The 18419-nt window shown below is 36.0% G+C and overlaps 1 protein-coding gene across 3 annotated transcripts in view; it reads left to right on the top strand.

Annotated features, from left to right (window-relative positions):
* ZZZ3 (zinc finger ZZ-type containing 3) overlaps positions 1-18419 on the top strand; it is a 107891-nt gene that overhangs the window by 46698 nt on the left and 42774 nt on the right. For all 3 annotated transcript variants that reach the window (XM_040470692.1, XM_040470693.1, XM_040470691.1), the window contains one exon: positions 639-2194. In XM_040470692.1, the coding sequence (XP_040326626.1) occupies positions 690-2194 (1505 nt within the window). In that variant the 5' untranslated portion in view covers positions 639-689. The remainder of the gene's footprint in view (positions 1-638; positions 2195-18419) is intronic.

Raw genomic sequence — 18419 nt, 5'->3', positions numbered from 1 at the left:
GATGTCAGATAGTTTGTTATCAGAGGATTTGACCTAAAACTCATTTTAGTAAGAGTGAATTAAGAAGAGCTGAGCCTACCACTTTACCTCCCAGGAATGTTTTGAGAAAACATAAGAAATGATTGGGATAGTTTTTGTGATTGTTGCTATATAAATTCATAGGTATTATTTTAATAACCAAGACGAAATCCTGTCTTTGAGGTAACTCTTCTGGGCCCTTTGTGCCTTTGTATCTGAAAAGCAGATAAACAGCAAGGCAGGTTAAAGGCATGGTCTCTAGAGCCCTGCTCTGCCACTTCTGTGTATGGTTTTGGACACATTACTTAAACTATACACATACCTCATCCTCTTCCTCATTTGTAAAGTAGGGATGGTAATAGCATCTACCTTAGTTGTTGTGAGACTTAAATGAGTTAATGTATGTAAAGCATATAGAATGATTCCTGGAACATATTAAGTACCATATAATTGTTAGCTGTTATATTAATATCATTTTTGGAAATGTTAATAAAAGAAGTTATATCATGTAATTTATTAATATTGGCTATACTTGGATTTAAAAGTTAATAGCTTTATGCTTTTGTTTTAGGTATATTAACTATTACCTTTTTCTCATTATTTTGTTTACATTTTTGAAGGTTTCCCAATGAGTGGATCATGATGACCGTATTGTAGGGACTTGCCATAGTATGGCTGCTTCCCGATCTACTCGTGTTACAAGATCAACAGTGGGGTTAAACGGCTTGGATGAATCTTTTTGTGGTAGAACTTTAAGAAATCGTAGCATTGCTCACCCTGAAGAAATCTCTTCTCATTCTCAAGTACGATCAAGATCACCAAAGAAGAGACCAGAGCCTGTGCAAATTCAGAAAGGAAATAATAATGGAAGAACTACTGATTTAAAACAGCAAAGTACTCGAGAATCATGGGTAAGCCCTAGGAAAAGAGGACTTTCTTCTTCAGAAAAAGATAACATAGAAAGGCAGGCTGTAGAAAATTGTGAGAGAAGGCAAACAGAACCTGTTTCACCAGTTTTAAAAAGAATTAAGCGTTGTCTTAGATCTGAAGCACCAAACAGTTCAGAAGAAGATTCACCTATAAAATCAGACAAGGAGTCGGTAGAAGAGAGGAATACAGTAGTGGACAATGATGCAGATTTTCAAGGGACTAAACGAGCTTGTCGATGTCTTATACTGGATGATTGTGAGAAAAGGGAAATTAAAAAGGTGAATGTCAGTGAGGAAGGGCCACTTAATTCTACAGTAGTTGAAGAAATCGCAGGCTATTTGGCTGTCAATGGTGTTGATGACAGTGATTCAGCTGTTATAAACTATGACGACTGTCAGTCTGATGGGAACACTAAACAAAATAGCACTGGTTCGTATGTGTTACAGGAAAAGTCAGTAGCTGAAAATGGGGATTCGGATACCCACACTTCAATGTTCCTTGATAGTAGGAAGGACGACAGTTATATAGACCATAACGTGCCTTGCACAAATTCAGAAGTGCAGGTCAAGTTGGAGGACCACAAAATAGTAACTGCCTGCCTGCCTGTGGAACATGTTAATCAGCTGACTACTGAGCCAGCTACAGGTCCCTTTTCTGAAATTCAGTCATCCTTAAGGGATTCTGAGGAGGAAGTAGATGTGGTGGGAGATAGCAGTGCCTCAAAAGAGCAGTGTAATGAAAACACCAATAACGCCCTGGACACGAATCTTGAGAGTATGCCAGTCTCTGGAGAACCAGAATCATCTTCTGTTCTAGACTGTGTTTCAGCTCAAATGATGTCTTTATCAGAACCTCAAGAACATCGATATACTCTGAGAACTTCACCACGAAGGGCAGCCCCTACCAGAGGTAGTCCCACTAAAAACAATTCTCCTTGCAGAGAAAATGGACAATTTGAGGAGAATAATCTTAGTCCCAATGAAACAAATGCAACTGTTAGTGATAATAGAAGTGAATCTCCCACAAATCCTGATGAAATTTCTCAGAATGAAAAAGGAATATTTTGTGACTCTGGAAATTATGGGAGTGAAGGACTAAGTAAGCCACCCTCAGAGGCAAGACTTAATATTGGACATTTGCCATCTGCCAAAGAGAGTGCCAATCCACACAATACAGAGGAAGAAGATGATGATCCTGATGTTTATTACTTTGAATCAGATCATGTGGCACTGAAACACAACAAAGAGTATGTGTAAATATGGTAACCATGAATTCTGCTTTGTTTATTATTCCCCACGCTTTCAGTATCTATTCTTAAATGTCTATTCATAGCATTTTTATTATAGCTGAAATTAATGCTTTAGCTGAAATTTTAGGTTTAACATAATGATTATCTCAACTCTTAAAAAAGCTCCAAAAAAAGAAAGACTTTAAAACTCAACTTACTACTCTTCTCAATGACAATATGGTTTTCTAGTTTTGATAGTTCATACATCTTAATTAGAAACATGTGGAAGCTATGGTTGATGGTGTTTTTGTTTATTAATAAGTTTTATACCATTTCAGTTAATTTGTAAAATGGAAACATCTTTAGTTATCACAGTACACTTAGATTTATAGTTGCAGAACTTTATGAAGTGTCTAGGCCTTCTAGGCAGTGTAGAAGAATTAACGAGTGCTTAGATATCATATAGATTAAGAGAAATCTGGCAGGCTATAAATCCACTTTTATCTTAGTTGCTTATATCTACTTTCCAATTAAAACTTTTCACTAAAAAATGTACTTTATGCAATACCTTTGACTTGTGATTTGTAGAGTAGATATTACTGTTAATACCATGACAGCTAATTGTATATTGTAATTAGCATATTAGCAAGAGTTAGTCTGTTGCATAGTTTACATAAAGCATTTGAGACAAATTTTTCCTGACTCTGAATTATAAGGGGAGACTATCTTAAAATACTGTCAGTTCCTAGCCTTTGTTTTGAAGGCAGAGTATTCTGGATAATAACACAAATAAATTGGAGCTAACTCCGAGTAATCGTGCAAGGAACTGTTGATGAACAGCGAACAGTGCTTACTGTAAACACCATGATCAACAACAGAAAAATCACCTTTTGCCCCTATAAAATATGCTTTTGAATTGCTATCACATTATATAGGCTATGTAAAAATGTTAATTTGAGGAAACTTTGTAATGCTTTGTTGTGACAATTGCCAGATTCTGGTATGTATCAGATCAGAGTATCAAATCCTGGTTGTGGAACATAAGAATTTTTTGCCATACATTATAGATAAGTTGCATTTGTGTATGATAATTTGGTGGCCTTTTAGCATAGATTTCTTTTCTGAAAAAAATTTTTTATAAATAGTATTTTAATATTGATTTAATAGAGAGGTCATTTTATGTGAGTATTTTATTCATTTATTTTTATAGAACTGTTAGCATTTTTATGTATTTGAAATATTTGAAGTCCAATCTGAGATAGAAAAACAACTAAGTGAGGTTTTTTCAGTTTCAGATAAATTGAGTTCTTACCATTGGTATTATTCATCAGTTTTTAAAAACAGAATTGTTTATCTGGAGGCACAAGGAGGAAGAGCATATGTCTTGGGGAAAGACCAAAAACTCAAGAAGTGTGCATTTTTACAAAATATACTCATTAATTTTTTGTTTTTTATTGTTTCTTTGGCAAAGAAATGCTCTTTTTAAAAAGGCTTAGCTTTTTTTTTTTTTTTTTTTTTAGTGTTTTATTTACTTTTGAGAGAGCACAAGTGGGGGAGGTGCAGAGAGAGAGGGGGACAGGATCTGAAGTGAGCTCCGAGCTGACAGCAGCAAGCCCAAGGGGGGCTTGAACTCACGAACTGTGAGATCATTGACCTGAGCTGAAGTCAGCCACTCAACCGACTGAGCCACCCACGTGCCCCAGGACTTAGCTAGAATATTGATGGGAAGTATTTTCTCATAACTCATTATGTTCCTTTTTTTGTTAGAACTCTCCTGATAGTAATTCTGAAGGATGATGTTTATAAAACAGTTGTGTAAAGATAGTGGTCATAATATTTAAAAAGTGATGTTCCATATTCCTAACCCTTTGAGAATGAGACTAATACAGTTTCATGGGTTTCTCAGGATGTACAAAGTCCTTTGGAATTTGGATGGTAGATGCTTTATTAGGACAGTATTTTTAAATTAATGCCTCATTGGGTGACCTTTGGCAAAAGAAATCATTCTTTTTTGGTTTGTTGCCTTTCTCCAGCCTTTTGAAGATAGCACCTTTTGACAATTCACTTTCAATGTTTTTTCCCTCTGGAGGAAGCATGTTGGTAGAAGTGAGATGGAGAGTGAGAGCATCTTGATTAGCATCTTGGTTAGAGATAATTTAAAGAAAATTGAGAGAGGGTGTTTGATCATGTTAGATGCAATCTCTTTCAGTAAAATCCTTCTTCAAATGCTTTTTGTCTAGAGCCAAGAGCCTTTTGTCTTGGCCTTTTTTTTTTTTTTTTTTGTACCCAAAGTATCATTGTAAAAGATAGCATCGTGATACCCATCTAGTGCTTTGAAGTCTCAAGCTAATTTCTTGCATTTGAAAATGCATTTGGGGTTAAAAAAAAAAAAAAGATAAATGGGGTAGGTGGAATATTCTGCTGCATACACAGGTGTACACATTATACTGTATCAAATACTTTGTTTTTCTTTCTCATGCTCTTCATGCTAATAAATTTCTCTGTAGACAATTTCCTTTTGAAACTGGGAATTGGGCATTGCTCAGATTACACACGACTGTCTTTACCAGTAGGGAATGAGTACGTCCTGATGGCCAGATTAAAAAATATGTTATTGATAGAAAACACTCAGTATGGCCTAGTTCTTTGTCTGGAGCCAGGAGGACATAGCTCTTTATTCGAGTTACAACTCTTCTCTAAGTTAACATTGATTATTTAATCAGTAACCTTCTATCCTACCATTTAGCCTATAATTTATCTGTCTTGTTTGCAAGGATATCACATATAAGGTCATCTAATGAAATGCTTTGTAAATGTTTGAAAAGATATTGTGTATAGAATGCTAGCCTTAGGGGTGCCTGAGTCCTTCAGTTGTTTGAGTGCCAGACTTTGGCTCAGGTCATGATGTCACGGCTCCTGAGTTTGAGCCCTGCATTGGGCTCTGTGCTGACAGCTTGGAGCTTGGAATCTGCTTGGGATTCTGTTTTCCTCTCTCTCTGCCCCTCCCCCACTCATGCTTTGTCTCTGTCTCAAAAATAAACATTAAAAAAAAAAAAAAAAAGAATCCTAGCCTTAGACCTGATTCATGGCAATTAGGCCATAGGCCAGAGAAATGAATTTGTGGTCATTTTGGATACTTACTCTGTTTCCTTTTTAGATGCCATCCCTCTTCTTTAGCATATAAACCCACAGTTTGCTTTTATATATTTATTTTTCCAAATGGAAAACTATGAGCAAGGGGGACTGTATATTATCTTTGTTTCTGGCAAGATTCCAGCTGTGGATTATTTTACTAGATGTGCTTTCTCAAAGAGTAGTGGGTGGGGAATCAAAAAAATATTATTTTACCTCAAAATTCTCTGATCTTCAAGATTGAAGGATTCTGTTAAAGTGGTAGGTAATACCTGGTGACTACCTTTTTGGCCTAATAGCCAGACTGACTGAGATCATGTACTTAACTATGATTTGCCTTTTCTTTTTGAGAATTGACCTTTTGTGGATTTTGAATCAGAAGCGTTGAATCAGGTGTCTTAGATTTGAAGTTCTTGCTCTAGGGAGAGCAGGTATAGAGAAGGTCCTGGGTTTTAATGTTCAGAGCTTTTTTCCCAGTTCACAAGGCAACCACTAGAAAATAAATTTTTGAATGGAAATGTGATTTGGTCAGTTGTCTCTGAATTTGTCTCTGTATTCTCCTTGTACAAGAACACTTAAATTTATATTTGAATGGCCTTGGATAGCTTCATTTAAAGATCTTACAACTTTTCATGAACAGGCAGAGGATAAAAAGTCAGATTAAGAGTTTCTGGATTCTTGAGGTTTTCTAAGATAATAATCTTATCTCACTGATAAGATTATTAATGCTTATACCAATTTTCAAGTTTCTAGATAATGAAAGTTTTAAGAATAAGCCAGTTGTTTATCAAATAGAGTATTGCTCATGTAGTCTCTAGGTAAGACATTTTTAAGCCATATTAGAGAATATTTATAGGAATTGTATTTTTAAACTTGGTCCTCTGAAAACGTTAATATACTTTAAATAATTACAATATGTTCTTTTACACTATGCTTATGATCAATCTTCTGATATCTTCATCGGTTTCAGAAGCTGCATAGAGAAAATCCTCATGAGGTCTTGTAGATTCACTTCCTGTGAGACTACTTTTACTGTTTGTCTAAGTTTCTTTCAAGGGACCGGAAAACTCCAGGATTAGGGATCGATTTTGCTTAGAAAGCAATAGAGGAGCCATCTTGCCCTAGATAAAATAATGTTATATTTGTGTTATACTTCATAAGGTACCAAGTGATTTAACTGAATTTCTCATTTGACACTCCAACTCAGAAGTAGATAGCATAGGTGGCATTATACAGTCCCCATTTCCTAACTCACAATTAAGGTTTTAAAGTTATTTATTGAAAGTATGAGGAACTATTGGCACACATAAGATAGAGGCAGATATCTATAGGTACATAAAGAACTCCCATATTCTAATTCATAGTCTGAACTACTCCTGGTTTACCTCCTCCAGTAAAGACTTAATTCCGTGGATTTTTGGGTTTCTAGGTTTAGAACTCTCAAGGAGAAGGTGCTAGGTACTCAGTTTTTACAGTTCTTTGGTCTGAGTTTAAGCTCTGTAATTGCATAATCATGATTATCTGGTTTTATCTGTCAGAGAATCAGCATTATTGGTAAGTAACCTGTTTTACTTATTGGATGAAATGTTTTCATGTTCATTGTTTTAAAGAACATTTTGTTAGTTTATCTGTGAAGAATAATTGCCCTGTATGAATTGGGGGTATAAAACTTATGCTACAGCTTGACTTTAAAAGAGAACTTGGATAATTTGCAAAAAAATACTTTGGGGGGGTGTTTAGAATGCATTTAAGTATATTAAAGTCAGAGGTTACCAGAGAAAACTCATGCGTGGTGTACCTTCTCAACTAATTGGAAAAGACTGTGGAATATAATAGTTGGATTGGCCCCAGTAGTTTGGCACAAGATTAATGAGAGGAGAGAGATAAATAATGTCCTTATTATAACATTTTTGGTTGTAAGAGGAGCATGCCGTTGACTAAGAAATAATCAGTGAATTCTTTGTTTTTTTCCTTTCCATATCAACATCTTTTATTTCAACTGATGTGAATGGCTTCCAAAAGGGATTCTCTGTTGTAATCTGAGTGTGTTTGTAGTATAATTTACCTTTTTATTCTTGACTCAGAGTCATTTTTGCTGACAGAGGTTATGTAGTGATACTTTTCTGGCATCACTGCCAGAATATCTGTTTTTGCTTATGTGAAACGATTCACACTTCTCTGCTTTTTATGTTCTCATAATTTAGCTTCTTTTTTATGTTCAAATTCTGTAACTTACAATTTTCTTCTTTTCTTCATTTTTGTTGACTTTCATTTTGTTGTCTCTAGTGCTATAGTGCTTTTTGTTCTCTTTAAACTTAGAATCAGAATAACCAGGCTTGTCAGAATTATGTCTCAAGATTCTTGAGTGATGCACTGAAGAATTTCTCTTTGAATGCATAGATAAGCATTAGTGCAAGGAGATGTTCATTTTAATTGTATGTTTTCTTGTTTGCTTAGTTTAAAGGCTGTTGCTTACATAAGCTACCAGGTATCTAAATTCTGGATAGAGAAACAACAGTTGTTTCTTTGTACATGGCAATAAGTACTCATTAGCAACAAAACCCTTTTGGTTTTTTTTATTAAACAAATTTTTTTTTTAATGTTTGTTTCTTTTGAGAGAGAGATAGCATGAGCAGAGGAGGAGCAGAGAGAGAGAGGAAGACACAGATTCTGAAGCAGGCTCCAGACTGAGCCATTAGCACAGAGCCCCATGTGGGGCTTGAATTCACAAACCATGACATCATGACCTGAGTCAAAGTCAGAGGCTTAACCGACTGCACCATCCAGGTGCGCCATATTTTTTCTTTTTTAAAGTTTATTTTGAGAGAGAGCAAGCAAGCAAGCGAGTGTGCACATGTGTGTGAGCCAGGGGAGAGGCACAGAGAGAGGAAGAGAGAAAATCCCAAAGCAGGCACCATCTGCACAGACCCCAATGCTGGGCTTGAACTCTTGAACTGCGAGATCATGACCTGGGCCAAAATCAAGAGTCGGAGGCTTAACCGACTGAGTCACCCAGGCACCTCAGCAGTAAAACCCATTTAGTATTTGAGACTAATTGAAGCTGAGCCGTTAGTTGCAGGAACCTGATTTTAGTAGTTTTTTGTAAGCTCAAAAAAGTTTGGGGTGCCTGGGTGGCCAAGTCAGTTAAGTGTCTGACTCTTGATTTTGGATCATGTCATGATCTCATGGTTCGAGAAATTGAGCCCTGCTTTGAGCCCCAAGTTGGGCTCTGCTCTCTGAGCACGGAACCTGCCTGGGATTCTCTCTTCCCTTCTGTCTTTGCCGCCACCCCCCCCCCCCCACCTCTCAAAATAAATAGACTTTTAAAAATGATGTGTTTTTATAAATTGGTGAGCAGACTATACCATATATATATTTCTTTGATGACTCATGTCATTAGATATTACAATGTTCAGTAATAAATGAGAAGATCTGTTTGGTGACTTTTCTATTTCTTCAGTGAAGTATGTGCCTTCAGTGAGGTCTGTGTACCACTATTTCTTTTACATTGTCATGGAAAGCTGCTTCTACTTTTCTCTTTAATCTCTGATTTTAACACAGAGAAATTTGTAAAGTGGTGAGAAGAGTCTGAGCAATTTGTTCAGGGCACTCTCAGTAGGCAGAATTATCTGTAGTGTGTTATGATTCATTTTCACATACTTAAAATAATGTCCACCATACAAATATTACTGAGGGTCTGGATTTTGTTCTCTTTCTTTAAAAGTATTGAAATTTGTTCTGACAGGCAGTTAATTTACTTGATAATATGCTTGATCCTATTAAGGTTTATGTTTTAGCTGTATTAGGGGGATGTCCAGAGTAGCCTGTATTTTAGGTTTAGTTTAGCCTTACTTCTTGGCATGGCCTTTCTGGTGTTTCATTTAAAAAGGTCTTTACTCTGGCTAGTTGAAACCTGAAGGAAGACTCTAGCCTCATGAAAACAGTTGGTCTTGTGGAATCTCATGTTTTACATGTGCAGCTTTGTACATGTAAGATTCCAGGGGACCCTTACACAAATATTTGGTGTTTCTCCGTCTTTTTCTGTTTTGCTTCTTCCTCTTTGGTGCTCTGTCCCACAAATTCCAGCTGCCTCACTTCCCCAAACACTCTTTTTTTTCTCTCTCTCTGCTCAGCAAGACGGCTTCCTGTTCTGCAGTACTAATGATACTTCCATGTGGAAAGTGTGATCATAGTGTGGCTTATCTTATTTGTTTGTTCTCTCTTATAGGTCACAGTCCTGCACTACATATTGTCTGTTGTCTAACAATAATTGTTTCTGTGTTTTTTCCAGTTGTCTAGTTGTGTATGGCAAGAGGATATTCAGTGTTTGTTATTCTGTCATGATTGAAAGTGGAACTTTCTGATTTGATTTCAGTATGCACTAGGTATGTTTTCTTCTTATGACATTCACCCCAGCCTGAAGTTTGACCATTTGGAAATTATTTTTGTTGACACTCCTGTGACAGTGAGGACTAGTTTCTACTTATTAGTAAAACATTAGTTTAAGCAGCTTTTTTTTCTAAGAAGCTGAAGTCAGAGAAATTGGAATAATCCCAATTTGAATTGAAGAATGAGGGTAAAAGAGACTTGACATTGTTTTAGTTGTGTTGATGAAGTGTTGCTATGGTTTGAACAGAAGTAAAAATTGGGTTACTGGGTCAGATACACTTCATGAGGATGGGTACAAGATACAGTGATGCATAAGAAGATACGAAACAGGGTTTACTAGGTTTCAAGTGTTAACCTTAAAAGATGAAAGAGTAATGTATCTAGATTTTAGTTGTTTTTCCTTTCAGGTCTTTTGGCTGGGCCAAATTTGATGTAGTACATTTCAGAAAGCTATGGTGAATATGCTTTCTTTATGACTGTCCGTCTAATGTAGTTTCTTGTAAATGTTAAGTCTTTTCCAGAAATTTATTTTCCCTGGTACTATTTTTACCATTTATGTGAAGTTGGAGAACTGATTCAACTTTTGTTGTTTGCTTCTTTTCACTTGTCCTATATTATCATTCCTCTTAATTGTAAATGTATTTTTTATGTTATTTTAACTGACAGTTATCAGAATATAAAGGCATGAATTATTTTGTTATGATTAAATTTTCAGTTGGAGAGAAAGGGTCATGCTAATAGCTTATTGGCAATGAGAGTGGAAAGTGCCATTGAAAAAGATTATAGTCAACACCTGAATTATCTTCTTAATAAACATTTCAAAATATATATATATGGATATGAAGAGTCAAGTTAAATGAACCAAATGTAATATTTTATAAAGTTTTTTAAGTCACCATTCATGACTGGATAATGTTTTTATCTTTAAAATGCTATCTTAGGGGCGCCTGGGTGGCGCAGTCGGTTAAGCGTCCGACTTCAGCCAGGTCACGATCTCGCGGTCCGTGAGTTCGAGCCCCGCGTCAGGCTCTGGGCTGATGGCTCAGAGCCTGGAGCCTGTTTCCGATTCTGTGTCTCCCTCTCTCTCTGCCCCTCCCCCGTTCATGCTCTGTCTCTCTCTGTCCCAAAAATAAATAAACGTTGAAAAAAAAATTAAAAAAAAATGCTATCTTATTTAATCTAGAATCTTAATATTTTTAGAAGTTTTATTTGTAGATTATTTGCAAAAGAACTAGATTTGAGGAACATCCCAGTCTCCTTCCAGTAGAATTCTCAGCTGGTAGTATGATGCTGGGTAAATGTTTTTAACTTCTGAGGTTGTTAGTTTTCTTATCTGTTAAAAAAAATTTTGACATGATTTGATTTCTGTAATTCAGATGAATATATAAATATATCTTTGCCCTTCCCCTTGCTTTTGGCACTGCTTGGGCTTTGGTTATTGACTTCTTTCTTATTTTGTATGCTCTCTGTTGATATTCTCACACAGTGCTGTGGTTTAAATTATCATCTCTATATTGATGGATTTCCAAATGTATATATCTCCAATCAGATTATTCTTAGGCTTCAGACTGCTTGCAAGATATATCCATTTGCTTTCTCCACAGTAAACTCAATGGAACATGTCTAAAATTGAACTTACCATTGCTTCCTTCGCACACATCCAATATTCAACACTATCTTTTCACTTAATTGTATCTTTCACTTGCCCAGTCTGGAAAAACAGGAGTAATCTTCAATTACTTCTTCACTACACCCTCCTCTCCTACCAGTGTTATGATTCAACTTTATTTCTTTTTTCTCAGTGCTGCTTTCTTAAATTTAGGTCATCTCTGTCATCTCTTTTCTGGATTACTGGAAATGCTTCCTAACTTGCTTTCTGCAGTGCTAGTGTACTGTTTCCCCAATGGACTCCTACAGTGTAGCTAGAATAAATGTTTTTAGAATAAAATCTACTCTTTAAAATGAATTATTTGGGCCTGGGTGTCTTAGTTAGTTAAACGTCCAACTTCAGCTCAGGTCATGATCTTGTGGTCTGTGAGTTTGAGCCCCTCATTGGGCTGTGTGCTGACAGCTCAGAGGCTGGAGCCTGCTTTGGATTGTGTCTTCCTTGCTCTCTGCCCCTCCCCAACTCGTGCTCTGTCTCTCTGTGTCTGTCAAAAATGAATAAAAGTTTTAAAAAATTTAAGAAAGTAAAATGAATTATTGCACGATTTTTAAACATTCTTTTACTGTCTGTTTCTCGATATTCTAAACAGATTATTAGTTCCTTGTTATATTCTTTTACTTGAGGCTTTCTTATATGCCTAAATGCCTGCTCTAGTCCACTCTTACCTCATCTCCCTGGTTATCTTCCTTTCTCTGTCTGCAAAAGGAGTAAGATGTTTAAATTTAGAAATTCTATACTCTGAGAATTCTTTCCTATCTTCCCAAGATTGACTGATTACTCCTTGTGTGCATTATCATAGCAACATGTACAATAGAACTCAAGCTCTTTGGAGGAACCATGTCTTTCTGTTGGTTGATGTATCTTTGGAGAAATGTAAACCTTATCCTGCTTTGAAAATGTCAGAGAAAAATTTAGCATGCTTTTCATAGTAGAGTTTTTTTTATGCCATTAGTTGAACTTTTAATACTTTGAATTTATGAAATTTAGTACTAGTGATTATTTCCTTTTTTTTACTTAAAAAATCTAGATTTTAAGTTTTCAAAAGAAATGTTGAATCAGTGACATAATCATTTACATAGTTCACTAAACTCAGGAGTTGTGGAGAGATAATTGGTATGGTGGGGGATTTGGGGAAGAAGGGTGTGCCTCATGATCACGTTGGTTGTCTGAACACATTATCAGGTGGTAGGATAATGTTTTTACATGCCTGTATAAAAAAAAAAAATGTAAGCTCAGTTGTTAATACCAGACCCCAAAGAGAGAAAGTGATTGTATTACAAAATAAATTTATAAGTTTGGTATGATCAGAATGTTTTGTATAGTTTTAAATATATTTTTACAGTTAATCTAGAGTTTTGCCAGTAGGCTTTAGGAAGCAACAGAATGGTAAGAATGTGTTTGGGTTATCTTTATTGAGTTAAAGGACTTGAAAGAAAATGTGTCCCTGCCTATTTATGTGTCTGTTCTATTTAAGATTTTCAATAGGGGATATTATTTAGCTTTTTCTGTATAAACTCATAATTTTGAGTAGAAGCTAGAAGTAATTAAAAACACAAGACATATCCTGTGTCTTTGAAGTTATTGTAAGATGATTGTATACAGATAGCTTAACAGATAAATTCTTTAGCTATATTTGAGGTATATTGCCCTGTAGAATATTAGTTTATAACTAGAGATTACTGGTTTGTCTCTATTATGTGAAATTTTTATGTATTTGCAATTACAGAATAGAAGGGCAACTTTTTACATGTTCTAATGTATTGTTTCTTAGAATGGGTAATCTAAAACTCTAGAGAAAATATGTAAATCTTGATCTGACTGGTGGTCAGGATTTTTTTCTAGATTATTGTGCAACTTCTATAATGTTAACCACAGTACAGTCAGTCGCATTCAGCTTCCTGAATTCTTAAGGAAACGCAAGGATTTTATTGAATAGATTTAGAGAAATAGGTATTAGGAACCAGTTATAAAGTCATTTTTTATGGTTTCTTATTACAAGAAGCCTAGAGTCTTTAAGGAGGAAAAAAACCACAATTTCTTGAAGGCTACAAATATGTGGATTAAAAAAATACTGATATATTCCTTTAAAAATTCCCTGTGACTCTGGTCATAGTCATGATTCCAGGGTTGCGGGATCGAGCCCCACGTGAGGCTCCATGAGCCTGCTTAGGATTCTCTCACTTTTTCTCTCTCTGTGCACCTCTCCCCACTCATGCTCGCTTGCTCTCTTTCAAAAAAAAAAAAAAATCCCCTGTGAAAGCCTTTGTATGAGATTTCAAATGATATTCAGTTTGAATACAAGTTTATTAAATTCCAGCAACTAGTAATGAACTGTAATTTAAAACTGGTGAGGGGAATAAGCAAAGTCACAGTAGTCAGAGCTTGTTTTAGTAAGGGCTTGTTGGTTGCAGGAATTAGAAAACCCAGTCAAAGTATATCAAATAAAAGGTTATTTTAAATAAATAGTAGGCAATCTTATGAATATTCAAGGTCAGAAAATAAAGCCTAGCCAACCCTTGTGAAATTGTAATCTTTTGGTTTCAGATTATACTCTCAGAGGTGCCTGGATGGCTCAGTCAGTTAAGCATCCGACTCTTGATTTCAGTTCAGGTCATAATCTCACGATTCGTGAGTTTGAGCTCCATGCCGGGCTCTGTGCTGACAGTGTGGAGCCTGCTTTGGATTTTCTGTCTTCCCCTCTCTCTGCCACTCCCCCACTTACACTTGCACGTGCCCTCTCTCTCTCTCTCTCTCTCTCTCTCTCTCTCTCTCCAAAATAAACATTAAAAAAATTTTTTTTAAAAGATTGTACTCTCTTAGCTATGCTTCTCTTTGTGCAGTACAGACTGGTTTTTCTTTTTTTACCAATGTTTTTTGCTCACTTTGCCCCCTATAATTTTGATTTGCAAATGGCAGATCTTTCCTCTAGGTTTCCCCTGGTCCCAACTCCTCTACTTGACCTTTCTTCTCTAGATCCTCTTCACATTCTGTAACAGAAGGCCTGGTTATTGACTGTACAGTAGATCAGCTTCCCTGGGTCAGGTTTTCATCCCTGGTAAAATTATTGTTGGTTACAGGTGGAACGAATGGTTGGTTGGGGACGGGGAAAGTCTGCCTTGGCCTATCCTTTCTGGAAGGATATCTTCCAGAACAGAGGTTATTGGGCAATGTAGGCTAACAGAAGTTGCCCATCATGGATCATTTAGTGTTTTGGATTCAACTGGATTCTTGACCAGTTGTCTTTAGTAGAAGTGGCAGAGCTATTATGGAAATCGCCCATGTCATTGAACCTGGCTTTTATTTTTCTCTTTGAAATTAGAGGTACTACAGAATTCTTTGTTTAATATTATGAGCTACTAGAAAAAGAGATTTACTCTGTGACTTTACAGTAGGTATAGGGATAATGGTTTCAGAGGCTGTTTTATCTCTCTCAATTTATAGGTGTAAATCTTAGACCAGAAAAGATGAGTCATGTCCAAGATTTCAAAATTAGTGGCAGAGTTGCTACTTTTTCCATGTTTTCTAACTCTCAGGTTAGGCATTTTCTGCTCTTGATTCCTTATAAAAGTTTTAAATTATTATTATTATTATTATTATGGTTTTTATTTTTAGTTTTTTGTTTGTTTTTTTTTTAATTTTTTTTTTCAACGTTTATTTATTTTTGGGACAGAGAGAGACAGAGCATGAACGGGGGAGGGGCAGAGAGAGAGGGAGACACAGAATCGGAAACAGGCTCCAGGCTCTGAGCCATCAGCCCAGAGCCTGACGCAGGGCTCGAACTCATGGACCGCGAGATCGTGACCTGGCTGAAGTCAGACGCTTAACAGACTGCGCCACCCAGGCGCCCCAAGAGTTCTTTAGCTTTTTACCTACTGTTCTTCTGTTCTAGAATTCCATCTAGGATACCAATTACATTTAGCTTTCGTGTCTCCTTAAACTTCTCTTGACTGTGGCAGTGTCTCAGACTTGTCTTGATGACTTGGGCAGTTTGGGGGGATACTGGTCTGGTGTTATAGATACTTCTCTATTGTGATTTGTCTCCTGTTTTCCTCATGATTAGACTAGAGTTGTGGATAGGAGGAAAACCATAGAGGTGAAGTGCCATTTTTATCATGTATATACTATACTATTAATATGATTTATTATAGTTGATGTTGACTCATCATCTGGTTGAAGTAGTATTTGTCAGGTATCTTCACTGTAAAGTTATTCTCCTCTCCATACTTTCCATATTTTATTCTTTAGAAAGAAGTCACTGCACAGCTCAAACTTAAAGAGAACAGAGTATCTACATAAATTATTTGGAATTCTGCATGAGAGATTTTTTTCTCTTTTGTTGACTTATTCAGTCACTTATTTATGTCAGTATGGACTCCTAAATATTTGTTTTTATACTTGGGGTTATAATTTAGTACTACTTTGTTGCTTAAATTGTTCTAGCTTTGGCCATTGGGAACCTTTCTGTTGGTTCCTGTGCATCATCAAGATGGTTTATTTTTGGTGTGTTTGGTTTTTGAGCACTTCCTTACTCTCTGGCACTTCAGAATACTCCAGACTCATCTTGTATATTTCCTGCCCTAGTCCCAGAATCAGCTGTCTCTCTAAGGAACCCCAGTTCCCTTTATTGGAGAATGGTGTTGGAAACGAATATTTGGGTACTAAATGTGCTCATTGCTACTGAGAGGTCTTGTTGCTTTTATTGAGCTGTCGTAGCTGATCAAGCAAGAAAATGTATGTGCATATCTATGCACACATCCATAAATCTGTATGTAGTCATTTGTATCTATACCAAGCTAAACCTGGTTTTATAATTTGGCTTTACCTCTGATCTGTTATATTACCACATGGATCATTCTAGCCTCCTCCCCTTGCTTATCATCTGTAAGTGCTCACTGCAACAGGGACAAAGCTGGCTCTCTCCATTTGTCCTTATTAATTTTTTTTTTTTTTTAAGTAGGCTTTATGCCCAGCATGGAGCCCAATGCAGGGCTTGAACTCACAACCCTGAGATCAAGACCTGAGCTGAGATCAAGAGTAGGACACTTAACTGACTGAGCCACCCATGCGCCCCATTTACTTAATTTTTTGGTTCTAGTATGTACATACAATAGTATCAGAATTGTTAACCTATATTCCCATGGGAGATAAGTTTTTCAACTATAGTGTAGGTCTTATGTGCAAGACTTCTTAGCTTTACATATACCATGCATTTCCAGAGTTACCTGGATCAGGACTTTTTCCTTTTACTCTCTTCTGTGATGTTATTCATGCATTTGCAGCACAGTTAGATCCTTTTTGTCACAGTTTGCATATCTGACTTCCTAGAAGAGTTTTAAAAATTTGCTTACATTAAGGTTTATTCTTTATACTGTAAAGGTCTATGGGTTATAGCAAGCAAATGGGTAATGCCCTGCTTTCACCATTGCTATGTCATAGTTTTACAGCAGAATAGTTTTACTGCTATAAAGATCTACTTTGCTTCACCTATTCTACCATACCTCTTTCTCTTCCTGATCTTCTGGAAATCAGTGATATTTCTGCTGTCTTCATAGTTTTGCCTATTCAGAGTGTCACATGTACTGTGAATCTTTTTCAGACTGGCTTCTTTAACTGAGTAGTATGATTTTAAGGTTCATCCATATCTTTTTGTGGTGTGACAGCTCATTTTTATTTCTGCATAATACTCCATTTTATGGATGTTTCATGGTTTGTTTATCCATTTACCTATTGAAGGACATCTTAATTGTTTCTAGATTTTGGTGATTATTAATAAAACTGCTATAAACATTTGCATGTAGGTTTTGTGTGGACATAAGTTTTCAAATCAGTTGGGAATATACCCAAATTTGTACTTGCTGGGTCTTATGGTAAGAGTATGTTTAGTTTTGTAAGAAGCTGCCAAACTGTTTTCAGAGTAGCTGTACTATTTTGTATTCCTATCAGTAATGAATGAGAGTTCCGTTGCTCTGTATCCTCTCAGCATTTGGTATTATCAGGATTTTAGGTTTTTTTTCTTTAATTTTTTTAATGTTTATTTTTGAGAGAGAGAGAGAGAGGAGTGAGAGCCGGGCGGGGCAGAGAGAGAAACACAGAATTTGAAGCAGGCTCCAGGCTCTGCCTCCCAGCACAGAGCCCCATGTGCGGACTTGAACTCATGAACTGAGAAATCATGACTTGAACCAAAGTTGGACACTTAATTGACTGAGACACCCAGGCGCCCCTGTCAGGTTTTTAGATTTTATCAGACTGATTGGTCTGTGGGGGCCCTGCTGTATATTTAATGTATACGTAAGCAGAGACCTTTTGGGCCATATAAAAATATTTGCCATGATTGATAATTCATGTAATAGTTGTTTCTATAAACTTTGTTGTAAATGAAATAGTTTTAAAAGATTTTAGCTTTTAAAGACTTATCTTAAGGATAATGTTGATAATTTTTAAAGCAAAGAATTTTTTGCATAAATAATCCCGTTTATAAATCTTTTCAAAGGTCTTTCAGAAGTGAACCTTTTATTAGAAGAATATAGTATATACTATACTACTAGAAGAATAGTGAGGTGTTTATTCATGGAATAAGAAATTTCTTATTATTCATATTATTATATTCCCCTGCTTTTTGAGTTACAGCATATAATACCTTATTGTAATTTATTTTTCCCAAAAGATAAAAAAAAGTGGTAACTATTTGATCTTGGAATTACAGGGACTTTATTTCTTTCCATGATTTACATTTCCTGTTCTTTGTGTTATGTAACTAGAAAATACTTAAAAAATCAAACATAAAATTTATTCTCATAAAGATATTATAAGGGATTTAAAAAAGAACCTCCCCACCCCCAAATTTTCATTTTCTTCTGTTGTGCTAAGGAGCAGTAGGTTGTTGAAGCAAGAGACACTGGCATGTTTCTCAACCCTTACTTAGCTGGCCAAACATGATGGAGTCCCTTAATCTCTCTGAACTTCATTTCCTTCCAACTGTGAGATGAATAAGTTGCACTTATCCTTGAGGTGGTACCTTTTAGCTCTAATATTTTATAATTTTGTGGCACCTGTACT

The sequence above is a fragment of the Herpailurus yagouaroundi genome, unplaced genomic scaffold, assembly GCF_014898765.1.
Source record: "Herpailurus yagouaroundi ecotype Mexico unplaced genomic scaffold, PumYag 77, whole genome shotgun sequence".
Lineage (NCBI taxonomy): Eukaryota > Metazoa > Chordata > Mammalia > Carnivora > Felidae > Herpailurus > Herpailurus yagouaroundi.
The sequence above is the reverse complement of the archived record's forward strand: the minus strand, read 5'-3'. Positions and strand labels throughout refer to the sequence as shown.